General features: G+C 44.5%; 1 protein-coding gene across 2 annotated transcripts in view; it reads right to left on the bottom strand.

Moving 5' to 3' along the window:
- Positions 1 to 517: 517 nt before the first annotated feature.
- Positions 518 to 27,595, bottom strand: part of LOC119977843 (sestrin-3-like) — a 129,666-nt gene continuing 102,588 nt past the window's right edge. For both annotated transcript variants that reach the window (XM_038819083.1, XM_038819082.1), the window contains 5 exons: positions 23,359 to 23,506; positions 14,004 to 14,122; positions 11,874 to 12,064; positions 11,104 to 11,248; positions 518 to 1,150 (listed from right to left, as the gene is read on the bottom strand). In XM_038819083.1, coding sequence (XP_038675011.1) covers positions 1,064 to 1,150; positions 11,104 to 11,248; positions 11,874 to 12,064; positions 14,004 to 14,122; positions 23,359 to 23,506 — 690 coding nt within the window. In that variant the 3' untranslated portion in view covers positions 518 to 1,063. The remainder of the gene's footprint in view (positions 1,151 to 11,103; positions 11,249 to 11,873; positions 12,065 to 14,003; positions 14,123 to 23,358; positions 23,507 to 27,595) is intronic.

Here is a 27,595-nt window from a genome sequence, read left to right on the forward strand (position 1 = left end):
GGTGTGCAGGGTAGATGTATTGGCCACACTAAATTGCCCCTTAATAGGAAATTCAAAAAAAACAATACCACTCCCTCCCCAATATGAACACTAATTTCCTCAAGTGTCATGGGTCGTGGCAACACATTCATGGAGCATTGTTTGTTTATGGTTTCCAACAGTAACTGAAAGACTAGTAAACTTTAATGAATAGTTTACAGCAAACTCCTCTGATTAGTGCATGACACTTACAGCTGAAAATCTGATGTTACTGCATCCAACTTTCAACAATAATTACTAAACCATCCATCATCTATTCCCAATTAAGTTGTGCAGCAATCTCACCAAATCTCATATGTTTTTGATTTGATTGAGCCAGCCCTGCCTTTCCCATTCCAGTGGATAGTTTCATTAAAAAATTATTTTGGAGATTACATTTCTGGACTATGTAGAGCAGGAAGTTATGTACAGAAGAGATGATTGTAATAACTACAATACAGCCAAGGATGATCAACAAGTAAAACAAGTTCAAATCAGATTGTAGATCACACGCACACAATACATTTATTGTATCTATCTTTAGTGAGTCCAGATCTTACATCACATGTCTACTGAAATCCTCTAGTTTAGCTTATAAAGGCAGATGTGCAAATTGAATTCAACTGTAATGCAAATGAGAAAACAACTCCCCAGGAAGGGGGAAAAACCATCCATGCCAGATTTAAAACAATACCTTTGAAATGTTTGTGTTATGATTCAATTCACATTTTGACAGTTACCACGGTCCTCTTTCACCACCATCTCTCACAAACCACTTCACATTACAACTGACTGTAACTGAGAACAATAGCACAGGCAAATCCATTAACAAGGGTCTGTGAATTTGGTGAGTGATCAGTTATGCGAGTACTTTTCAGTGTTAAACTTAGGAACATTTCTATTATTCTACAGTATAAATTGCACATAATAGCTAAGGTTTAGGACAATCCTAGAGCGTGTTCATTATCACAATCCTGATAATTCGGATTCAGCACTCGTTCATCTTCCATTGTAAGCAAAGTTCTTGAACAAAACATCTTCAATTTCAAGTCATGTATTGAGTTATAGCACGCAGAGCATACAGGAGTTCTGCTTGCATACGTGCCTCCATCAACAGCAAATTAACATGGATCTGAAAGAAAGGAGAATACACTTACTATAGAGTTCACTCAGACCAAAAGTAGGCTTAAAAGCATCACTTGTTTGTGGTGCTGATTTGGTGGAAAACTAGCTCACCCAATTTTGTGAACACAAGGCAGACTCGGAGGAACTTTAAAAATGGCAGCCTGGACCAGATTCCAGGAATCCCTAATTTTCACTAGTGAGGGAGAAGGGTGTGGGCTGATGCAGGTCCAAGCCCTACCCTGCAGTCTCATTCTGGTTTGCTGCATTACGGGGACAGGGATCTCCTAACCCTCTGGAATGGTGAAGTTAGGCCAGCCAAGGATTATGGTTCACAGCCCCTCAGAAGTTCAAAAGATCTTACCCATGCCCCCTTGCCAAAAGATATCCCTTCAGCCAGCCCTCCATGGCCCCATATCCTCCATACCAAGGTATGCCCCTCCACCCACCCCTCATAGTTCCTCATACCTGCTATGCCTCTCGACCAATTTCCATTGCCCCCCCCCCCCATGTCATCTATGGTTCTCTAGCTACCGCCATGATCCCCCATACTCTACGCCATGCTTTGTCCATCCTCCCCCCCCCCCCCATGCCAACCTATGGCACTTCCATGCCCATTCACTATAGCAACAGCATGTGAGAAATATATTGAAACATCATTCATTCCTTTCTACTTTCTTTTTAAAAAATAGCTCTTACGACAGCGCTATAAAAGTGTTAATCATCCAGATTCCTTTAAAACACCAATAGCTGAAACGGATGATACTTCTATCTTGCCTAAATAAACATTGCATAATGGCCACAATAGATCACAGAGAAAGAGCAATGAATAAGGCAATGGTTTGCCTGGGGCGTAGCCGTTTAAACAAAGTAATGGTCATCTGGGCTGTCAGCCAAGAATGCATATGCAAGGGGTGGCCAGGAGTCAAAACATTTATTAAGCACCACATATTGAACAGTCGTCATGGCATAAAACACATGAGAAAATGTTGATCTGGATGTTGTAGTAATCAGCGATTACAATAAGTGTTAACTTGACTGAGTTAATGATACTCCTGTCAACAATTTTAACATCTAACCCCAGTTTTAACACATCTGCAATGAAGAACTTTCCTATTTTTGTGCAGCATTTCAAGGTTGAGAGTTCAAGCCACAATAGTTGCTGCACTCCACAACTGATACTTCACAAGAACTTGGAGACACCTGGTAATGAGCAATATGATTGAAAGTTCTAGGGGTCAGCATGGTGGCACAGTGGGTTAGCCCTGTTGCCTCACGGCGCCGAGGTGCCAGGTTCAATCCCGGCTCTGGGTCACTGTTTGTGTGGAGTTTGTACATTCGCCCCGCATTTGCTTGGGCTTCGCCCCCACAACCCAAAGATGTGCAGGTTAGGTGGATTGGCCACGCCAAATTGCCCCTCAATTGGAAAAAATTAATTGGGTACTCTAAATTTATTTTTAAAAAAGGAATTAAATTTCTAACTGTGCAACATTCAATTGGATTAGAGCAGTTCAACCAGCAGTTCATTTAATACGAAAAAGAAAGTGCTGGAAAATCTCAGCAGGTCTGGCAGCATCTGTAGGGAGAGAAAAGAGTTGACGTTTCGAGTCCAATGACTCTTTGTCAAAGCATAAACAACTCCACAAGTAGTCAGAATGAAACTACACGCGGCACTGGAAATGTAAATTGTGAGCAGTATTGTGTTGCGTTTCGTTAGTTTAAAACTGGAAAAATATTTTGCAACATGTACATGCAATATTTTGTAAGCTGAAGGAAGAAATGCCTGATCAGGTCACGGCTTGAAAAAATATTTACAGCTGTACAATCAAACTGTACACTGTAAATTTGAGGAAAAGTGAAAAATGCACAGCAACTCTGGAGAATTTCAACATTCTTCAATTCAACAATTTTAACATCGAACCCCAGTTTTAACACATCTGCAATGAAGAACTTTCTTATTTTTGTGCAGTGTTTCAAGGGTTAGCAGAGGGTTAGCAGAGGGTTTGCAGAGGGTTTGCAGAGGGTTTGCAGAGGGTTTGCAGGCCTCGAGGGTCACTGAAACTATTCCCATCACTTTGATGCGTAACTGACTTGATGTTCTAGTACAGAGGCCCCTCATCGAGGGAGATTGTACTCAGGTGAGGCCACAGGGACTCGGAGGTTACAGACTCTGTGTCCTCCAGTCGGGTTAAAACACAAGTCGCCAGAATTGGAGGACTGTAAAGTTCTTTCGGCTGACGGCAAAATTTGGAAATGTGACTGGGCGGAAAAGTTGGTTTTGGCGCCGATCGAGTGGCTGACGCTGGGTACATGCCGAATCACAATTCTCCGGTGCCTCAACAGCAGCATCAATGCATTCACTCCGCATTAACAGTAAATGCCATTTGCTTATCATTAGTGGGCCTGATGTGGTATTCTCTAGGGCCTCCGTGATCCTCCACCTTCACCGGGGGTGGGATGCCTAACTGCAACGTTATGGGCACGACCATGGGCTGCCGGTCCTGACATTGACCGTGCTGGCTGGGAGGTGACAGGTCATAGGTCGGGGTGACCCCCCACAGGACTGGGATAGTATCTAGGCATGGACCACCATTACTGTCTTTATGAGAAAGGTAAAAAGATCTTGCTTCTGGATCCTTCCAGTTGGTTGAAGGGACCTTCAGGCCCACCTTGACAATCAATCTTCTTTAAAGTCTGGTCTTTTTGAGATGTATTCACTGGTTAGCTCATTTGTTGTGTCTTGTTGATCCCATGTACTGAGCTATAAGAGCTGGCTCTGCTAGCTATCTCTCAGCTGACTCTGACTCCTGCTTAAATTCTAGTCTTCCTTAGATGTATAGCTGTTTAAGCACGGCTGCTTGTCTCATCTTTCCCATGACCGAGCTGGCTAAGCTGAATATGCTTCTCTCCTCCCGCCTCTCTCTTGAGTTCCGCTTCTGCTTCCCCTCCCTGGGTTTATATTCTCTTTCTAACAGTTATTCAGTTTTTATGACCTTATTGTCAATTAACTTATTTCACTTTGATTGTTAAAAAGTATCTTTGATCTAAACATTCCAATACAACTAAGTATTCATTTTGGGCATAACCTCACCTCTCAGATCTGATTACATTGTCCTTTGTGATGTTCAAAGTTCCTTTGTGATATTCAAAAAATGCTTTGGTTTCAATAGAAGTGTTACTTTTAATTCCTGTGATTTCTATAGTTTAATTTTCCAATTGTGTCCCCAGCTCATAACTTTGCCTTTGATTTTGACTTTAAATTATGTTTCTCGTAGACAGGTTGTCTCCAATTACTTGATGATAGTAGAATTTCACACTTTCGTGGGATCTTTCCCTGTATCCTCTCAGGTTTCTCTCAGACCAGATATTGCCAGACCTCCATGTTTCAAATAACACACCTTTTCGTATTTTCAACAACACACCTTAACCGGCCGTCACCCACTGGCGTGGCAACATGCGGCCCACACAAGGGCAACAGACAGTAGACCCTATGGGGAGGGTGCCGGATTGGGGGGGCACGGAGCATACCATTGGCAAGGGCAGCATCAATCGATAGTGCCCCTAGCATCAGGGACAGGCATCAGGGCCAGAGGCCCCTACATGCAGGGATAGGGTCCGCAGTGCTAACTAGATACACCATGTAGCCCGTTGGATCTTGTTGGGCACGGGGGTATGCTCCATGCTAACATGTCAGCCTTTCACCCACTGCAAACAATGGATATTGGAATATAATCTAATAATCTTTATTGTCACAAGTAGGCTTACATTAACACTGCAATGAAGCTACTGTGAAAAGCCCCTAGTCGCCACACTACGGCGCCTGTTCGGGTACACAGAGGAAGAATTCAGATGTCCAATTACCTAACAGCACATCTTTCGGGACTTGTGGGAGGAAACCGGAGCTCCCGGAGGAACACCACGCAGACACAGGGTAAACGTGCAGACTCCTCGCAGGCAGTGACCCAAGCCGGGAATCGAACATGGGACTGTGGCACTGTGAAGCAACAGTGCTAACCACTGTGCTGCTGTGCCGCCAAATACTGTACTTCGGTAATGAGAGTATGGATTGTATAGGGTGTATGTGTACTCTATATACCCCGGTGCTAAGAGTGTGGACGCCATAGGACGTGTGTATTCTATATACCCTGGAGCGGAGTGTGAATTGCATAGGGTGTGTATTCTATATACCATAGAGCGGAGAGTGTGAATTGTATAGGGTGCCTGTACTCTTGTATACCCTAGTGCTGAGTGGTTCACCAATGGGTGCCTTCTTGCTAGTCGCCGCAGCCGTGGGTGATGCACTGCTGCTGTACGAGATGAAGCTGCGGGAGAAGGAGGACGCTGTAACAGCGCAGCGTGCCCCAGGCGAATAGGAGGCAGCCGCTTGAGGATGAAGAGTCGGCCACCCAACAGGTCAAGGAGGAGGTGCAAAGGAGGCACCGCATGAGGCCCCATGAGAACCGACAGCACCAGTCATTCAAGGATCTGCCAGACCGGGCATGCCGAAGACTCCAGCTGAGCACGCCGACAGTGCGACATATCTGTGGGGTCATGGCACACCTGGCACCGTGGGGGAATGGGAGAGGACCTCCCGGTGGCAGTCAAGGTGAAGGCTGCCCTGAACATCTACGCCATAGGGTCCTTTCAGGTGTTCAGTGGTGACCTGTCCGGGATCTCAGAGTTCAGTGCTCGGTGCACAAGATGCATCCGCGCAATCGTGGAGGTCCTATATGCCCAGAAGGCATAATATAATGTAGGGATGGTGGTACCGGGGGGCCCGGTTGCTGCTTGGGTGTCCCAAATGGCGCAGTGACGCATGTTCTGCTCGCTGCCCATGTGATGAGGAATGGGGGGGGCGGGGATGCGAAGGTAGAAGAGTCTGAGGCATGGTGGTGTTCTGACACATCCCTTGCGGGAGTAACCAACATGGGCCCCATCACCACCTCCTACCTCGGGATGCCCGGTGGCCCCCGGGCTACTCTATGGGACTGGGGTGAGTGGGCTAACCACGGAGGCTCCCTCACCACTTGGCACTGCCAGTCTTGGGAGGCCCGCTCTTGTCTCGACTAGGGTCTGCATGCTCACGGCCATGGAGCACAGGGAGTGGACCACCTCCATCTGGGACTGCGCCTGTGCCACCAGCTTCTGGGTGTGTGCCACAGAAACCATCTCCGTTTAGGCCACCTCCGTAGCTCTGTACCGCGTCGGCCAGCGCTTGGGCAATGCCACCGTTGCTGTAAGCCATGGCCTGCTGTGGAATCCTCCGCACCTTCAGGGGCTAGGCCCGCCTCGGAGTGGTTTGCGCCCCGCCAGGAAAGGGGCTTGGCGCCACGCTAACCGGCGCTGAAGGGCCTCTGCCAGCCGGCACGTGTCGGCGCATGCGCGGGAGTGCCAGCATGTGCTGCGTCAACCCCACGCATGCGCATAGGGCTTCGCTTCCTCACAAGGAATGGCGAAGAACCACAGCCTCCGGTGCGGAAGGATAGAGTGCCTCCAGGGCACAGGCCCGCCTGCGGATCGGTGGGCCCCGATTGCAGGCCAGGCCACCGTGGGAGCACCTCCTGGGGCCAGATCCCCCTGCGTCCCCAAGAACCCCAGAGGCCGCCTGCACCACCAGGTCCCGCCGGTAAGGGACCTACCCTAATTTACGCAGGCGGGACTGGCAAAGAACGGGCGGGACTTCGACCCATCGTGGGCCTGAGAATTCAGTCCCCGCCATTCTCCGAGGTGGGCAGCGCAACTCACGGCGGGGCAATTTTTTGGGGGCAGGAGAATTTGGAAGACAGTGGGGGCGGGATTCACGCCGAGCCCTGGTGATTCTCTGACCCAGCGAGGGGGTTTTGGAGAATTCCGCCCCTTGTCCTTCTAGATGGTAGTGATCATGGGTTTGGATGGTGTTGCTTAAGCAGCCTTGGCGAGTGCATCTTGTAGATGGCACACACTACTGCCACTGTTCGTCGGTGGTGGAGGGAGTGATTGTTTGTGGAACGGGTACCATCAAGCAGTCTTGGATGGCATTGAGGTTCTAGAGTGTTGTTGAAGCTGCACTCATCCAGGCCAAGTGGAGAACGTTCCATTATACATCTGACTTGTGCTTTGTAGATGCTGGACAGGCTATGGGGTGGCTGGATGGGAGTTACTTGCCACAGGATTCCTAGCCTCTTATGTGCTCTTGTAGCCACATTATTAACATGGCTGGCCCAGTTCAGTTTCTGCTCAAAGGTAACCCCAATGTTGATAGTAGGGTATTCAGCAGTGGTAACACCATTGTCTGTCAAGGGGTGATGGTTAGATTTATTCTTATTGGAGATGGTCGTTCCCCATCTACAAGTTTGCTGACAACACAATCATACTGGGTCGGATCTCGAACAAAGAAAAGTTAGAATACAAGAGGACAATAGAGAACCTAATGAAGAGGTATGATGACAACAATCTCTTCCACGATGTCAACAAAACAAGAGCTGGTCATTGACTTCAGGAAGCAACGTACTGTACCCACCCGGTTCAGCATCAATGGGGCCAAGGTGGAGATGGTTAGCAGCTTCAAATTCCGAGGTGTGCACATCACCAAAAATCTGTCCTGGGCCATCCATGTCAACACTACCACCAAGAAAGCACAACAGCGTCTATACTTCCTCAGGAAATTAAGGAAATTTGGCATGTCCACATTAACTCTTACCAGCTTTTACAGATGCACCATAGAAAGCATCCTATCTGGCTGCATCACAGCCATGTATGGCAACTGCTCAGCCAAAGACCCCAAGAAACCAGAGAATCGTGAACACCACCCAGTCCATCTCACAAACCCACCTCCCAACCCCATTGACTCTATCCATATCACTCGCTGCCTTGGGAAAGCGGGCAGCATAATCAAGGACCCCTCCCATCCAGCTTACTCATTCTTCCAACTTCTTCCATCGGGCAGGAGATACAAAAGTCTGAGGACAACCGCAAGAAAAGATTCAAAAACAGCTTCTTCCCCGCTGTTAACCGACTCCTAAAGGACCCTTTTATGGACTGACCTTATTAATACTACACTGCTGTATGCTTCACCCGATGCTGGTGTCTACATATTTATATTGTGTACCTGGTGTTGCCCTATTATGTATTTTCTTTTCACGTACTAAATGATTGGTTTGAGCTGCATGCAGAACTTATCACTGTACCTCGGTACACGTGACAATAAACAATTCCTATACTATCCTATCCTGGCACTTGACAGCCAAAGCCTGGATATTGTTCAGGTCTTCCTGCACTTGGACATATATACTAATATATGAGTCATGAATGGTTCTGACCATTATCTAGTCATCAGTGAACAATCCCACTTCTGACATTGGAAGGAGGATCATTGATGAAGCAGCTGAACAATGGTTGAGCCGCACACTACCCGGAGGAACTCCTGCAGTAATGTCCTTGATCTGAGATGATCGACCTGCAACCACAACGATCATCTTCCTTGATCCCTTGTACTATGAATATAAAGCAACGACAGTTTCCGCTTCAATTGCTGCATGTGATTAAAGCCACAAAAAAAAAATGAGCTCTACTAAGGCCTCTCTCCACATTGAAAGGGCATCAAAATTGAGTAGTGAAATGAGTGGGGAGGAAACAAGAAAAAGGCACAATCAAAATAGGCTGTCATTTAAACCACAGAACCGGACTACTGATGGATTTAAACCTTGAAAGAATTCCATGGCGGGTGTTGTCCAGAATATTAGTTTGTTAGTTAGAGCGACAGCAGTGTGTCAGGAGATTTATCTGAACAGCGACAATGTATTGCGGGGATAGAAAAAAAGTGCAGCCACTCACTCCTATTAGGGAAGAGAGTTAATTTGATTTGGTTTATTGTCTCGTGTAAGGAGGTACAGTGAAAAGTATTTATCTGTGAGCAGCTCAATATCATGTTATAGGAATAAGCCACAGGTTTCAAGTTGAATTTATATTTCTGTATTTGTGTGTTCAGAAAAGGGAAACAGGAGTTTTGGATTCACTTGAGTGATGCCTACATATCTGTGGGTTTGTTTGTATACCTGCATTACATCAAGGTTTCCCGACTCTTGAAGGGAGATTAAAACAAAGTAGAAAAAAAACTGGGCTGTTGTCTAGCAACAGGCGACCCACACAGACAGGTTTTAGAAAAAGTTTTAGTTCAGCTACAAAACAGGTGCTAGTGGGAGCTGGATAGGAGGGAGAATTGTGGAAAGCAGAATTCCCAAAAGAACAGAGAGGGTTCCAGAAACTATGGAGTAGGACAAAAAAGACCCTGGAAGACAGATAAGTTAAGGAACAAGGACAGGAATCTGAATAACGTCCTGTACAATGAAATTAAGGAGGAGAGGTAAGCTTTGAACTAAAGAGAGAAACTGCGGAGAGCAAAATTAAGGTAGAGTAGGCTTGTGAGAAGCCAAAAGATCAGAGGACACAGCCAAAAGTTGGTGACTCTTTACTATGGGCCTGTGAAGCAATAGTGTTGTTCTATTATACCAGCTGAGTATTTGGGAGTGTGTGTGAAAGGAGAAGCTTGAATGCATGTGGTGATCCAGGGGATCCAGGAAAGGAACATCAAAAGGAGAGGTTGAAACCCTGGAGGTGAAACTTTGTTGAAGACGTCCAAGTGAAAGCATAGTTTGGGAGGAAATTCCAAAATAAGTTATTTGAAAGTGGAGATTGAAAACCCAAGTTAAAAGACAGAACTTCTGAGACACTCGTTGGCTCATGATGTGATAAGTGTCGGGTGGAGTCAGATCAGAAATACATAAGACTTTGCTTTGGATGGCATCTGTCACTTGGTTTCAGAGCGTGGTGTGTTCAACCACAGGTCACCTATTGGACTATTACATGGACTATCCTTACTGTGAACACAAGATAGATTTTGCAATTTATGTTATCCTTACAAATCTGGGGTGCATATTTGAGGTGAGGGAGTAATATAATATAGTTCTTCTTCTCTTGTTCAATAAGTGTTTATTCTTTTATTAAAAGTTCATCAGCAGATTCTTGAGTCTCAGTTTAGCAGCTGCCCTCAAGTTAGGATCGATCAAGCCAGGTTCCTCCCGGACATATCCAGTGATATCCGCTGGGATCATAACACTCCTGTGCATTGACAAATCCATTTGTTGTAGAAGCACAATGAAGAGTCTAATGCTGGAGTCAGTACAAATTATGGTTTAACCATTATCGTGGAAATTATAATAAAGACAAATTCTTCGAGGAAATTTATTCACACAAATATTTGCGGAGAGAGTGTGTTCTGGCTGCATAGCCATTCCACAGCATTCTGAGATTCGACCAAAGAAAGCATATCTTTATAGTCTGAAATAACTGCTTGAAGTAAACAGCCATGTTTATATTAAATAGACCTTGGAAAGTACGCATGAAATATGTAGTACGTATGTTCTTGCCCTTGGCTAAAAACAACTCGAGTGCGCATTTTATTATCTTTTTGAGGACAATGTGTTATCATAATAAGACCGAGACCAATATACTAAGCAGTATTTTGTTTACGTTACCTGACCTACTTATTTTCGTTCAAAAGCAGTGTTGAACGATAGTCAAACATTTCCCAGCATGCTTCTAAGTGGACAACTCATTAATTTCCCTTCCACAGCCATCCATCCCTTATACCATGCAACTTTCATCAACACCAATACTTCTGCTATAAGCAGTGGACAATGTGCTTTTGGTCAAGGCTTAAATATAATAATGGTTAATTGGATGGGGAACTATAGGACACCTGGTGCTATAGAATGGTTACCCAATGACGAGTTAATGCCTTCGAACAGAATGAGGGGGGGGGGGGAAACAGAGTTAGTGAGATTGTTTATTTTTATTTTTTATTTTTTTTAAATGAAAAGAAATGAGAATTTCTTTCGCTTTTTTGTTAATATGAAAGCGAGGGTTGGATTGCCTACATGCTAATTGGGCTCAGCAAGAAACATGTCTCAACTTGGATGTACTCACCTTTTCAGAGTGTTTGAATTGTCGCCAATAGCTATCATACATGCGTTTCGTGGTTCTTTCAGGGTAGCAGGTCACAGTCTTGATATAAACCTTCAGGCTTCGTTCTAATAACTGATTGACTTCACCATAATCATAATCATCATACCTTTAACAAAATAAAGTAATTGATTCCAAATATTAAATCTTTTTAAGCAGCAACCACAACAACAAAAAAAAGCACGTATTTATTTCACTTCCTTGGTGCACGATTTGACTTTCAAAACGATATACAAAATCATGGAACACCATTTGCAAATACAGTGGAAAACAAGTCAAATGAAATTGCTCTTGGTTTTTTTCTTAGAATAGTTTGTTGTCATCTTGTCAACACAACTTGAAGAATTGAAGGCCAAATTAGTCCAAGGTTTTGCATTTGGAGAAAATGGTTAATTTTAATCCTAAGGTTCAGGGTTTGTTTTCCCCCTTTATTCTTTCATGGCATGTGGGCATTTGTTGTCCAGGGCTGCCCTGGGACAGAATGCTTTGCTAGGCTGTTTCAGAGGCCAGTTAAAAGTCAACATTTCTCTGGATCTGGAGTCATATGTAGGCCAGACTTGGTAAGAATGACAGATTTCTTTCCCATTTCCAAACTTACCTTTCAAAATATTCAAGAGTTTTTGTCTCACTTGTTTTGTACTATCCAAAGTTCACTTCAACTTTTTACATCCTGCAAAAAGGCTGTTTAAACATCAGGTCTTGCCGTTTAATTTATTTCAGATATGATGCTTTACCTTATGCCAAACATGCAATGAACATAGTTCCATATAGCTCTTCTTAACATGGTTGTGTCCACATCTTCATGTATAGCCATAGTGTTGTACGTTAGGTTGCGGACCATACGAAACTTTTCATCCAGCAGTTGGCCAATATCAGAATAAAGCCGGTTAACAAGAGAAAAACCATGGTCCTCCCAGGAGTAGTCCTGAAGAAAAAAAGAGATTGAAATCCCAAGAGGATGATATGGGGAATATGAAGAAAAGATGGGCAGCAATATAGACAATTTTCCTTAATCAAGTAAACAGGGTTTAAAAAAACCAAGCAGAACATAAGGCTAGACAGGAGGCTCAATAGCCAAGAGAAATATTTTGGATATTAATTTTGTTCCTGTTTCCTGGCACTAGAAACTTCTACATTTTTAAAAATTTTGATTTTTTAAAAAGGAAGAAACTCACCATAGTTTCGCTGCTTTAAAATTATGATTCTGCTTGGCAACATATAAATGTAGGCATAGTATAATGGCTAAACAGAGTACTCCCAACTTTAGACTCACCAGAGGTAACTGCTGATATATAACCTATTCTGTCTATTGATGAATTCTAATGGGAGTGAATGTGAAAACATGGAGTTTTGGACAGTCATCTGGACACCCAATGCAAATAAAATGCTTCACCTTTCCATACATGTTGACCTTCATTAAGCCCCAGTAGAGCTCCGAATGATGGACACATTTGTTAAGCAGGTTTATCACTTGGGAGTTCAACCGTTAATATTTAATTAATCTCATGATTTATTGGGCAAGAATGTAGTTAATCCCATCTGGTCATTTATCTATGCTTTACACACCAGTACAAACAAGAAAAAAATGCAAATTCCACAACAGTGTATCACAAAGCACTTTACAGCCAATGAAGTACTTCTTGAAATATAATCATTGTTGTATCGCAGGAAATGCGGCAGCCAATATTCACTTAATAAAATCCCACGAGCAGCAATTTGTTATTAACAATAATCCTGTTTATAGTGATGTTGATTGAGGGTTAAATGTTGGCCAGGACTCCAGGGATAAATAGCACCATGGGGTATTTTCCATCCAACCCAGTAGTCAGATGGGATGGCAGCCCTGATTTGAGCATTGTGTTGGAACTTGAACCTAGAACCTTTGTGATTCCAAGGTAATCGTGCTATCAAAGGGGCCATTGCTGACACACAAATGTGGCAGAAGATGGAATTATCATGCTTGAACTTGGATACAAATGTTGCAGAAGCAATGTTCTCTCACTTATTGTAGTAGGAAAACCACTGATCTCCATTCCTGTACTGTGGATGGCAAATTGGTCAGATTTCCCTTTATTGAATCAGGATATTGACAATACCAATATGGTTAGTAGTGGACAACAGAATATCCACAACTATATAGTTTTTCTACATAGCAGAAGGCGGCCCTACGGCCAGTCATGTTCATGCCCGCTCCCTGCAAAAGCAATTGTCCTGGTGCCATTCCCTCACTAACAACACATGACAGTGCAAAACCCTACGTTCAGCATCTAGCAAGCTATGCTCTCTCTTCCAGATTTTGCAATGGTTCACCATTCATTGCACAAATCGTGGTCATTCTCTGGCTTCCTGATGGGGCAATTGCAGCCCAAAACCAAATGTTTGTAGTTACACTTGAAATACTTTGCCCATTATTAGTATTGTTCACATACATTTACAATTGCTTTCACTTTAGCTCCGATTGGTCATATTCTATTCTTGATTTGCGATAGAGGGGAAGAATTGCCATACTTGATAAATTCTTTGATTTCTGATCATTCTTGAACAACTGAGAATGTCAATATGTGTTCCAGGATGGTGTAAACATTTAACATTAAAAATCATTAATTGTTCGGGTTTATGAAATGTTGTTCTCACGCATTTGAAAATCTTAAATTTATAAAAGCTTATTTTTCCCCAGAGGACATGGATTATAAAAGGAAACTAGATCTAAATGTGGAGCACCCATTCACGTGCAAGGAAAGAGCAATCCTGACAACTCCATTCCTATTTATATTTGGCTATTATGATTGAAAGATGAAATGAAAGCAAGAGTTCTATTTCCATTGCTCTCAAATCTCACCCTTCACAAATGGGAGACAAATTACCTGTGCTCTGAATGTAGGAAGGTGATCATCTCCTCGTCTGGCAAAATCCTTATACCCAAAGCTTGGGTCGTCTACATATCGTGAGGTGTAAGAGGTTGGGATCAACTCATCTTCATAAGCTGTTGGGTCATTAAGTTCAATGCATAAGTAATGTAAGCATGAAGGACAAATTCAGCCTCTTCCTATGGTAAAGAAAACAAGACAATACCAGAAGAAGTGGAAGGTTTTGTTGAATATTTAGGATGGAAGGGCAAAATAAAGGCAGACTTCCTGACCGTCAGCAATTGGGCATTATGAAGTCATTAATAATTCATGTGCCAAAGTACATCACTTGCACCAATTTACAAAATCAGAAGTAATCATTTAAAAAATTCAACCAACTTTAATGGTAATGCTATAGGTCCAGAATTGTAATCACAAAATATTTCTTCATTTTGCATTCTATCTGCTCATTCCACAATGTTCATTGTGTATACGTTTCCAATTAGAGCATTTCTAAATTAACTCAGTGCCTGGGCCTCTGCTACCCTTTCTATTCTGCTACCCTTTCTAGAAAAGTCTTGTTCCCTATAGAAATACTTCCTGATACCAGACCTACATTTGTCTTGTGCCGCACTAAGTTAGACTCTTGCTTTATAGTGCATGAACAATTTATTTGGTTAAACATATTTGAGGTTGAAGAGACCTGGTGTAGTTATTTCCCTTTTTTACCACTTGATACCATGGATTGACCTTCATCTGCATTACCTCAGTTTTAAAAAGGTCCTTATGACATGACAACAACTGTATACAGGTACAGAAATGGAACCCTGACCAGCACACTGCGCAACAATAAATATAATTTCTGGAGGAATGAACGCAACTGATTTAGCTATACCAGCCAGCATCCTATTCACTTTGATGCCATGTCATAATATTTAGACAAGTTAGGGCAGCATGGTGGTGCAGTGGTTAGCACCGTTGTCTCATGGCACCGAGGAGCTGAGTTCGATCCTGGCCCTGGGTTACTGTCAGTGTGGAGTTTGCACATTCTCCCAATGTCTTCATGGGTCTCACTCCCACAACCCAGAGATGTGCAGGGTAGGTGGATTGGCAACACTAAGTAGGCTTCAAATGAAGTTACCATGAAAAGCCCCTAGTCGCCACATTCCAGCGCCCGTTTGGGGAGGCTGGTATGGGATTGCCCCTTAATTGGAAAAGAAAATGAATTGGGTACTCTTGAATTAAAAAAATATATAATAATATTTTGTCACTGTGGCAATTTAACAGCTCACTTAATCCGGTTGAATCTTCCAAACCATTTTTAAAATCAGACACGGTTTTAAGCCCAAGGACAAGGAAATAACCTTTACCGAATTTACTAAAATCACACCATGTTAATGTCAAAAATCCATAATGCAACAGAGGTGATTAATTTCTCCTACTCTGGAACATTTTGTATTTGCAATGCCACCTTTCCACATTGGTGAGAATTGCTGTTGTTTGTTCCAAGGAAATATCAGCACCGAGATATTTGACGGGAAGTTTCCATATACTACATACAAGTGATGCGTACAACATGTGCAGAGTTCTCATCGAGTTTGCTCCACCATTCAATCATTCCGGGAACATTGTGAACCTCAGGATCATGCCCAAGACCAGCATATCCTTCCTTAGACACGGGCTGATCCCGTTGGTGAGACCCACCAGAATGTGGCAAAAAACGATAGTCACCAATTAGGGCCAATCAAGGAGCGCCTATCCGACATCCTCCCATGATCAAATCGGCTCCCTAGTGAGCGGGTGCCCTTCAGCACACCCATTTAAAAACTTGAAGCTAGGTCAATGGCTGCTGTGCAAATCAGAGGTGGTGAGTTATCATCTTGAAAATCAGGCAATCAACCCGGGAGCATCAGGGCTGCTGCCCTGGTGCTTGGGCAGATGGGAGAGACCCGGGGGAGCGGGCCCAGTCTGGAAGGGGGGGAAAAGGGCTCTCCGCCCATAGTCCCCAATGGCCACCCCCCAGATCGTGTATACCCATAACAGGGGCAACTTCAGCTGCTGCATGTCCGTCCCACCGAATGCCCCCAGGACAGAGCTCTGCCGTGGTAATTTGAAGGTCACTAACTCCTACTGACCAGCTGAAGGCCAAATCTAATAGGGAATTAGCAATATTAGTAATATGAGCACTTCATTGCTCCCAAGTGGCTTCCATGGGTACTCGAGCCATGTGTGCACAACAGCTACATCCTGGGGCAGTTGGAGATCCCCACAGTCTTCGAGGAACACCCCAGGGTGACCGGTTGGTTCTTGGGAATAAGGGGTATCCGCTTAGGCCCTGGGTAATGATGCCAGTAGAGAGGTCAGGGAGCGATGCAGAGATCCAATATAACAAGGCCCATGTGGCCTCCCGGGCTGTCGTTAGGAGGTGCACTGGATTGCTTAAAATGCAATTCCGATGCCTCGACTGCTCTGGTGGTGCATTGCTGTACCCTCCACAACTTGGCACAGCAGCAGGGAGGTGTGCTGCAAGTGGAAGAGGAGGAACATGTGGCCTCATCAGAGGAGGAGCTAGACCAGGAAGGGCTGGAGGTAGAGCCTGGGGAGGACCCGCGGGAGCAGCTTTACATTCCAGGTGACCCTCTCCTCAAGTAAGCCATTTCCACCAAGAGGGGTCGCCCAACACCTATGGCACCAGGTTCACCAAGATGGCCACCAAACCCACCAACAAGACGAAACAAAGAAAAGTCTATAGTCAGTCAGCAAATTATTCCTGCCCATCCCCTACCCCCCACCTCCCTGCCCCCAAACAATACCACAACCAAATGACCAAGAAGGCAGACTATTATCTGAATGGCCATGGGGAATGTGCAACGAGAACTGGATCTCCTTGCAAAGGCAAGCATGTCGGAGGTCAAGGCAGCAAATGGTCTGTTGACCTATATAGCGAGAGGATTAAAGTACTGGAATAGGGATATCGTGGTACAATTAAACAGGGCCTTGGTGAGGCCACACCTGGAATAGTGTGCGCAGTTTTGGTCTCCTTATCAGAGGATGTTCTTGCTCTAGAGGGAATGGAGCGAAGGTTTACCAGATTGATTCCTGGGATGGCAGGATGAACATACGAGGAAGAGATGGAGTCGGTTATGATTATATTCGCTGGAGTTCAGAAGAATTGGGGGGGGGGGGGGGGGGGGGGGGGGATCTCAAGAGTAATATACAATTATAACGGGATTAGATAGGATAGATGCATGAAAGATGTTCTCAATGGTGAGAGTGTCTAGAACCAGGGGTCACAGTCTGAGGATACAGGATAGTCCATTTAGGACAGAGACGAGGAGAAACTTCTTCACCCAGAAAATGGTGAGCCTGTGGAATTCGCTTCCACAGAAAGTCAAAACATTGTATGTTTTCAGGAAGCAAAGAAAGTTAGATATATCACTTGTAGTGAAGAGGATCAAAGCATATGTGGTAATGGTGAGATGAGGCTATTGAGTTGGATGCTCAGCCATGATCATAATGAATGGTGGAGCAGGCTCGAAGGGCCGAATGGCCTCCTCCTGCTTCTATTTTCTATGTTTCTATGAAATGAAGCCCTTGTATCTATTTGGTGGCCAGGATTCTTTGGGAGCTTCCTATCACTTGAAGACAGCTTCCATTCACTTGAAGACAGTAAGAAGTCTGACAACACCAGGTTAGAAAGTCCAACAGGTTTGTTTCGAAACACTAGCTTTCGGAGCACAGCTTCTTCCTCAGGTGAAAGAAGAGGTGGGTTCCAGAAACACATATATAGACAAAGTCAACGATGCAAGACGATACTTCAAATTTGAGTCTGTGCAGGTAATTAAGTCTTTACAGGACCAGATGGAGCGACTGGAGAGAGGGATAAACACAGTTAAAGTAGTGTGAATTGTCTCAAGACAGGACCGTTGGTAGGATTTCACAAGCCCAGGCCAGATGGTGGGGGGTGAATGTAATGCGACATGAATCCAAGGTCCCAGTAGAGGCCGTACTCGTGTGCGGAATTTGGCTATCAGTTTCTGCTCAGCGATTCTGCATCGTCGCGCATCCTGAAGGCCGCCTTGGAGAACGCTTACCAGAAGATCAGAGGCTGAATGCCCTTGACTGCTGAAGTGTTCCCCGACTGGAAGGGAACATTCCTGCCTGGTGATTGTCACACGATGTCCATTCATCCGTTGGCACCAATGTATCACGCCTCGAGACATCCTTTCTTGCAGCTTCTGTTCATGCTTTTAAGTCAGCCTGCATGTACCTGCTGATGTACCTGGGGGAAAACTTCCTTCAGCTAATACTTCGTATGGGCTGTAACTGCCCACCCAGCTTGGTCAATAAAAGAGGAACCATCAGTGAACAGGACTAAATCTGGGTTCTATAGTGGCTCTTCTTCTACCAAGCATACTACTTCCATTTCCTCTATTATTTTCACAGTCATGCCCTTCTCCCTCTCCTCCCTTTTGTTCCTCGGGAAGTGGGAGCAAAATGGGTTTACAGGACTGCTATGTGAAAATATAGGTTGGGAGCTTCCAAAACCGCTGTCGATCTAGCTGATGTAACTTGTTACACTCTGTTCATGGATAGGAGAGAATGGACTGAGTGTGGAGATTTAATGGTTAACTTTTGGTCTAGGAAAAGCCAAGCCCTGGTGTTGCCATTACAGCTCGACATGTGGTTTCCATGGCTCATAAACAGCTGCCAAATGCTAGCACAACATTGTCAAGTTTAAGGGAATATTATCCAACCAGTCTTATCAGACCACCATGTTCCTGAGCTAATACTGCAGTCATGTAACTTGCGAACACTAATACTCAGTAGAAATTTGTGTTGACACTTCAGGTGCAAATAAGAATCGTTTATTGTCTTCTATTTGATCACAATTGAGAATCACTTAAATCTTATTCTCTAATAAGTCCAGCACGCAAATCTCCTTGTTGGTCCTTAATCAGTTCCAGTCTTCTCTTTTACTGCCCAAGCCCTCCTTTTACTATTTACATGTGTATGGAAGATTTTTGGATTCGAGCTTCTTCTCATAAGCTATCTGTGCCTCTCTTATTTGCTTTTTCAATTCCTCTGAACCTTCTAGGTAGTTATATTATCCACCTGACATTGGTTAAGAGCACACCCTTTCTGCTTCATATTCATCTCTTTTGTCATCAGGGGAGCTCTGGATTTGTTTGCCCCAACTCTCCCTATACCTCAACTATACTTGAACTACTTTTGTTTTTAAAAAAGACAACCCATTGTTCAGTTAGTTTTGCTGCTCATCTTGGATTCCAATTAAACAGGACCAGATCCATTTTTACCCAGTTGAAGGTAGCTTTCCCCCCAATTAATAATTCTTACTCTGGAAGCTTTTTGTCCTTTTCTAGCCAACCTAAGTGTCCCCTCAATGTTTCCCTACTGACACTTGATCCACTTGGCTCAACTCAACTACTAGGTCCAGCAGTGCCTCCTTTCTTTTTGGACTGGAGCCATTGCAGTAGAAGTTCTCCTGGACACTCTAGGTATTCTTGCTCATCCCTGGCCTTTACATTACTATCCCAGATGAGAAGGTGGGAAACCAGCTGTACTTGTAGAGACATGTGTTCCCGTTATAAGTGTTCTTCACAAAATACAGCCTTACAAACTAATCCTATCTAAAACTTCTAAATTTGCTGCACTACTCGCTTAAGTCTAACCGGACCTTATCAAACCCGCCGACAAGGGTGGGGCTGTTGTTGTCTGGCGTACTGACCTCTACCTCAAGAGGCTGAGCACCAACTCTCAGGCACTTCATCCTACTTCCACCTGAACCATGACTCCATCACTGAGCATCAAGCCATTGCTTCCAAGACTGTCACTGACCTGATCCTCTCTGGAGATCTTCCCTCCACAGTTTACAACCTGAAGTCTCCAAACCCCAGACAGCCCGATTCTACCTCCTCCCCAAAAGCCACAAACAAACAAGACTCTCTCAGTAGTACTATCGTGTCAGCCTGTGCCTGCCCCACTGAACTAATTTCTTCCCATCTTGATTCCATACTCCTTCCTCCTGTCCAATCCCTTCCCACCTACATTCACAATTCCTCCCAAGGTCCGCTCCTCCATCACTCCCAATTTCTAACACCTCACCCTCTTCCCACAGCACCTTACCATCCAAATCATAGAAAGTGCAACCCCCGCCTCTTTACCACCTCCCTGTTCAACATCAAGGGCCTTCAACATCAAAGGCCTAAATACTCCTTTCAGGTGAGGCAGTGCTTCACTTGTACCTCTTTCAATCTGCATTTGCTGCTCCGAATGCAGTCTAATTTATATTGGAAAGACTAAATGCAGACTGGGTGACCAGTTTGCAGAACATCTTCGGTCCTTCCACAAGCAAGACCCAGACCTCCACGTCATTCACCATTTAAAATCACCATCCTGCTCTAATGTCCACATGTCCATCCTTGGCCTGCTGCAATGTTGTGAGGCCCAATACAAACTGGAGGAACAGCACCTCACATTAGGCAAGCTGTCCGGCCAACTTTAGATAACTCTCTCCTCCACCTTCACCCCTGTTTTATTACTAGTAGTTTATTTTAATTTCTCAGTTTTTCCCTCACCATTGCTTCCCCTCCCCCCACAGAGGCTGTTCCCAGAATCCCCTTCCCCACCCCACCAGGGTTGTTCCCTGTTCCTATTTGTCCTTTGCTTACATTTGTACTTGTAAAAATTTGATCATGGGATGTGGGTGTTGCAGGCTGTGCCAGCATTTATTGCCCATTCCTAATTGCCCTCGAGGGCAATGTCAACCACATTGCTATGCTTCTGGAGTCATATATAGGCCAGACCATGAAAGGACTGCAGATTTCCTTCCCTAAAAAGGAAGGAAGTGAACCAGATGGGGTTTTACGACTTTAATTTTAGATTTTCATTGAATTCAAATTTCACCATCTGCAGTGGTGGGATTCGAGCCCAGATCCCCAGGGAATTACTCGGTCTCTGGTTTACTAATCCAGTGACAATACCACTATGCCACTGCCATTAATGCATTCTGATCTCTTAATGTGCAACTATCAGCTCTCTTCGCTATCGCTGGCCCTCTGTCCAGCCCCACTGCTCTGTGCACTCCCTCCTACGACAGTATAAATCTCATCTTATTTCAAGTTCTCTCCAGCTTTGACAAAAAGTCATTCAGACTCAAAACATTAGCTCCCTTCTCTCTCCACAGATGCTGTCAGACCTGCTGAGATTGTCCAGCATTTTTTGTTTTTTTTTCAAAATATTGTGTTTTCATTGGATAGTTCCATTCATACTCTGTTCCATTCTACTGGCCCCGATTCAGAACAGAACCATGCCTCAGAGCTACTTATATCTAATGTCCCCAAAACTTCTACCATTGGATTAAATGCTAAAGCAAAAAAAGGTTGCTGTGCTCCAAGACACCAAGATGCACCTTTTCATCTGAATGTAGGCCCTATTGCAACGAGCAGCACCCTAGGGCTTCAGTCAGCAGTGTAAAGACAAACCTTCAGGGCAAGCCTGAAATTGTATGAATGAAACAAGCCTCAATTTGTTCTTCGAAAGTTGCCATAGTCCCTGGCAACCGTAGGCTGCTCTTCCCTTTTGAGAGCTTACTGGTGGTGATTCAACCAGAAGCTCATCACACTTCAGACGAGGGGCAAGATGGATAACTTCAGCCTGTATGGGAATTGAACCTGCACTGTTGGCATCACTCCACATCATGAACCAGCCGTCCAACCAACTGAGCTAACTGGCCAATTGTTCAGTGAACCACATACTTTATTTTAAATGAAACCCAGAAGACTCTCAATGAAAACAAAATGTTTTAGATTGGTTCAGCTTTACCAGAGGTTTCAAGCAAAAGACATATGACTAGCTTTGATTTGCCAGTTAGCATAATGATGAAAAGATGCTAGAGACAAATAGAATGAAAAACAATCCTGGTTTCTAAGGCAAGAGCACAATATATTTTATTTTCTTCCCTCTCCTGAAGGCACTGACAATTATCCAGGCTTTTTTGTACAAGGGCAATGTCAGTGTCTGAGATCTTACCCACGTGATTATTAGCTATTAGCCAAAACAAGTGCTATTTGGCATTAAAGATGATACAATTGACCCTCATTCTGTCACCAATTGACATCAAGAAGCATGCCATTCCAGCAACTGGTTGATATTTCTTCCCCTTAACCCTAGGAACGAAGACAAAATTTAGTCCCCAGAGATCGAGATAAATTGGGAGAGTAAATCTAGGAATGCTGTGGTTTATTTGGCTCACTGAAGGTCATAGTTTTGTATTTATCTCAAGATTCAGGAGCTCAGTCAGTTAGCCATTAATATACTGGTCTGGCTTTAAACAAGAGTCAACCTCAGCGCACACTGTGCATTTGTTTTAACTAGAATGATTAAACTGTTCCTACGAGAGTCAATATGAAGAACACCACATCCACAAAGCAATTTGAAATAATGATTGAAGATTGTTGTAACCAAGCAGTGTTACTAAGCAAATATTAATTTGGAATTTGCTGATTCCCACTAAGCTGACAAGTAGCTCGGTTGTGTGCAACCTCAAATAAAGGATTACTTTGCTGCTGACTGTAATTGACCTAATGTCATGGCTTAAAGACACTTGGCTGTCATCACTTTGTTTTCATTATTAAACAATTACAACCACATTACCTGGTGGACTCCTGCTGTTTTATCTGCATGCAATTTTAGGCTGGTATCTACTGCCAGAAGGATCAGTAACCAGAGGACATGGTTTTAAGAAAATTAGCAACAAAAAAAAATCAATCGGGAAAGGGGAATAATTTTTTTTGCAGTTTAACATGATCTGGAATATATTGCCTGTAAAGGCAGTGGAAGCAAGTTCAATCATAATTACTAAAAGAGAATTAGGTAAATACTTCAAAAAGAGAAACATTCGCAGGACCATGGGGAAAGAACAAGAGAAGTGCAAAAGTATACAGTGCATCTTTTCCCAAACTTACATTAAAGTGCTCAGACTAATGTTTCACTGCCCAAAGCTGTGCACGCTATTCGCAACTACACAATCTATGCAACTATAATCCTGCACAGCTGTAGAAATAAAATTTGAAACTCCCCATTACACAAAATTTGAAGGCTTTTTTTCATCAATACATTCCTGTCTCCTAATGACAGGCAGTTAACTAGTCGCTGTGCAAACCTTTTTAATAAGGGATCAAAGTCAGATTGACTCGAGTTGCAAGGTGCAAACATGCATGATCGTTCTATGTTTCTCTGACTGAGAACACAACCTTGATCAATTTGGCAAGACCATTATGAAGCAGAATTGCCAACTTTTCAAAAAATAAAAGATCGATAAGCTTGAGATTGCAAATAATGGTGAGATTACCTCCAGTGGCTACCAAAAGGCTTTCTTTCTTCTCTTTTTCAAAACGAGTTGCCATCTCTTCTTGTGACGCTTCTGCCTCTTCATTCTCCTCTTGAAGTCTTTTCATTCTCTCCATAAGAGCCTCCAACTCACTGACCGAATCTGAAGTCTACAAAACAATAAATAAATACTTTAGAACTATTCTGGATTACAGGACAATAGCATTCTAGCCAAGATTAAGAAAGCAAATGCTTTGAATTACTTCACCAAATGTTTTTGCTCAATTAGAAGCTACAGAATTCTAGGCACACTATATCCGCTGTATGGAGTGTTATGAACCTAATGCAATATTCTAAAAATGAAAAATGCACAAAAGGGGGAATAATAATCTTCAGAAATATGGCCTTGAAATAAGTTCGCAAAGTACTTGTTAAAGGAAATGTCTTTTGAAATTATACTGAAAAGAACAAACACACGACCAAGAGATCAGGCACAGATCAGAGGATTAGTGTAGAATTTCAATCCAGAAAATCAGGTGTTATCTTCTGTAGAATGTTTTATGTTAATTAGACAGTGATGTTAATGATGATGTAAGCATGACATCAGATCAGGTGACCATGGGACTCTGTGGAGAGACAGTAATGGTTCATTCCATAGGGTCTTGGTTGTAAATGTAAATAAATATGTTTGAAGAAAAACTGCAACACAGGCCATGTCCAAGTCACTCACCGTGTAGAGGAACCTTATTCACCCCGAAGCCAACACAGAGCTTAGAATAACAATCCAAACCACACTGGCAGTGTTGGAGGCAGCAGTTTAAAATAACTAGTACTATGGAAATTATAGAAAAAAAACCTAGAAACGTTTGAAAAGAGAAATTCTACTTTGCAAAGACGAAATGAACATTTATCTTGGGTAGTAGGCATTAATAGAACTGGTAAAGATGTCTACATCATTGAACAGCCCCTTCCACTGCCCTTCAAAATACAGGGGAGTCTGAGGAAAGGACAAGGATGGGAGCTCTGGAAGCATCAGTTTGAAAAGGTACTGAACAGCTTTGCGCTTACAAGAGAAAGGACAAAGCACCAGGTCAGTAACCTTCTGCAAATTTATCTGCAAGTAGGGAAAATGCTTGAGACTGGGGGCGGGATGCATTTCTGCCTCACCACGCCAGTGGGATGCTCCATTATGCCGGTCGGTCAATGGGGTTTCCCATTGTGGGGCAGCCCCACGCCGTCGGGAAATCCCCGAGCTGTCGGCAAAACGGAGCATCCCACCGCTGGAGAATCCCACCCTTAGTTTTCTACAGAAAATCAATAAAGTAATGAAAGATCACAGAGGGACATCGTTTCGAAACATGGCCTATAACTCTACAACCTGGAAGAAGCCAAACTACTCAACTGACCCTGCTACAAGGTTAAAAAGTGGGGCCAACAAAGTAGCCAGGTTCAGGATAAACTTCTAGCAACCCCAGGAACGACCTCAGTTCTGTCGTATTCTTGGATGTCAAGGCTCGCTCGATGGCCCAGACTTTTTCCTCCATTGGGTGCAACCTGAAGGACCTCTTCTTGCTAGCTCCTGAAATAAGTACATCATCCAGGTAGACAGTCCTCCTAGGGTGTCCTTGGAGGATGTTTTCCATCATCCAATGGAAAATTGCATATGCTAATGACACCCTGAATGGAAGCTGGGTGCACTTGTACAGCCCCCTATGGGTGTTAAGGTTCTAACTCCACTCGAACAGCCCCCTATGGGTGTTGAAAGTCTTGCTCCAGCTTCATTTTATAGTCGCCACACAGGCAAATGGATTTGTCTGACTTCAGCATCGGGACCAGTGGCACTGCCCACTCTGTGAACTGGACCAGGCCGATGATGTCCAGGGTCTCCAGGTGGCTCAGCTAGTCAGTCACCTTCAACAACAGGACGTATGGGACTGGACTAGGCCGAGATTTTAGCTTCAGACATCTTCCCCAAGCCATCCTGGAAAACATCTGGATACTTTCAGAAGACTTCATACCCATCTGGAAGATTTGCCAGTCCAAGCGGTGTCATTGTGACCAGTCACACCCAAGGAGGTCCAGGTCCCTGCAATATTACCAGTGGTAGCAGGAACAACTGCAGTCCATGGCTAACAGGGTCCACCCTGGTCCAAATGATGGATCAACAGTTCTCCGGTGTATACTGCAAGCCAGGAGGCCTTGGTTTCCCTCAAGCTTATGACACGTTTGCTGCCCAATAACTGAAGCAGCAGTCCGTGTGTCAATTTCCATACCAAAGGGGTGACCACTAACTTGGACGTCATTCTTATTTGGGCTTCTTTCAGTTTAACTGTCATCTTCTTTGGGTGGGGCAATGTACAAAGCCCAGGCTTGGAGTGCTTCTGTCACCTGGCCAGGGCAACGTGCTCGCTGGCGATTCTGGTGCTTTTGCCGACCACTCTTCCTGCGATCGCAAGCACAACACAGATGTGGGCACTCACTATCCTTTGGGAGATGTGCCATCGGGCTGTGGCGATCCCTGGCTAGTGGGTCTGATCATGGCGCTGTTGGAGGGGACTGGGTTGTGCAAGTCCTATCTTTGGGCATTGTTCGTTGAAATGGAGGTTGGCCGATGCGGTGCACATCATAGTCGATGGAACCATTGTGTTCCTGAACTTCCTGTTCCACATTCTTGCAGGAGAGCGACAACTCTATGGCCCTTTTTAGATCGAAAGTTGGCTGCATTAACTGTTTCCTTTGGGTTGCCATATTTTTTATGGCACACACCAACCGATCTCTCAACCTCTCAGGGAGGAATGGGCCAAAGTCAGAACGCTTGGCTAATTTGTGAAGTAGTGTCAAAAAAACTCCATAACCAATTCTCCATTTTCGTGGGGCTCTATAGCAACCTCAGCAGGCCATAAACACATTGCCAAAGGCCGATCTTAGAGGATGAGCATGTACTATATCGGGTAGCTGTTGTGATTTCTGGGGATGAGAAATCTGTCGAAGCAGCAGCCTCCTGGGCCATATGTGGTTTAGATGCCATGTTGAATGCAGCCCCGTTTGTTGAAGGATAAAGCCAAAGACCCAGAGCAGCGGTGGAAAATGGAGAATAACACCAAAGTCTCTGGGCACAAACTGCCGGACAGGCAGATATAGAGAAGGGCAATGCCCCTCCTGTTCCAGATTGTGGCGTACCATCGTGCCAATGCCGCATAAGTGGAGCGTGTTACCTGGCTTCATTACCCGGTGATGCCCAGTCGGCAAAACGGATGGGCCTGACCACAGCCAGGGACTCCAGATGAGCGAGTTCTGCTTACACTTTCTCTAGCAAGGCATGATGAACTGAGCTTGCCCGGAAATATATAGTGTTGTGGCGTGGTTTCCAGGCCAACTTCAATGTGATCTATGGCTGCTTTTATCTTGCCCAAACCAGGCTGGAAATCTTCCTAGTACTTCAGCTAAACCACCAGAACCCATTTGGAGGATGGGCTGCCATTGCAGGCATAAATGGTGCAACTAGTCCCAACCCAACAGGCTGGGTCCGTGGCCTCGCACCACGATGAGTGGGAGATCTCCCGACTGGCATCAGTAAACCACAGGGGTCAACGTAGTCGCAGGAATGTCAAAAATGTTCATCAGTATAGGTGGCCAACCTGGACTACGTACAAGTCAAAGCAAGGGCTTAAATATCCCGCTTGATACAGTCAAACGTCTTAACCACGGAGTCCGCTGCGCCAGTGTCCAACTCAAGCAGGGTGTCCATTCACCCATATAGTCACCTTAATGGGGGCTCCCACGAAATTCAGCTGCAGGCAGTCATCCTCGGGTTCATCGAAATGGAAAGTATGGGCCCCAGGCTAGCCCCTGCTTCTGCCAGAGTGTCTGGCCCTCTGATGCAGCAACGACCGGCGACTACAGGTCCTATATTTCCCTGTCTCCTCATCCATGGGATCTAGAGAAGGTCTCTTTGGGAAGGAACTTCCAACAGCCACTGCCATGGGCCTTTCCGGCACCCTGTCCAAGGCACTGCAGGGATCCAGGGAGGTGCTTCCGGATGGGAGATGGCACGCTCCTGGGCATTCTCTGTAACTCCTGCACTCCCCATTCAGTGCTCTCTCAGGAAAATGCTACCTAGATTGCCTGTTGAAAAGTCAATGTGGGCTCGGCTAATAGTTTCCTCTGGGAGGTCGTGTTGTTGATGGCACAAACCAACCGGTCTCGTAACATCTCTGACAAGGCGGCGTCATATTCACAGTACTCTGTAATCCTGCATA

Source organism: Scyliorhinus canicula, chromosome 14 (genome assembly GCF_902713615.1).
Source record: "Scyliorhinus canicula chromosome 14, sScyCan1.1, whole genome shotgun sequence".
NCBI classification, from domain to species: domain Eukaryota; kingdom Metazoa; phylum Chordata; class Chondrichthyes; order Carcharhiniformes; family Scyliorhinidae; genus Scyliorhinus; species Scyliorhinus canicula.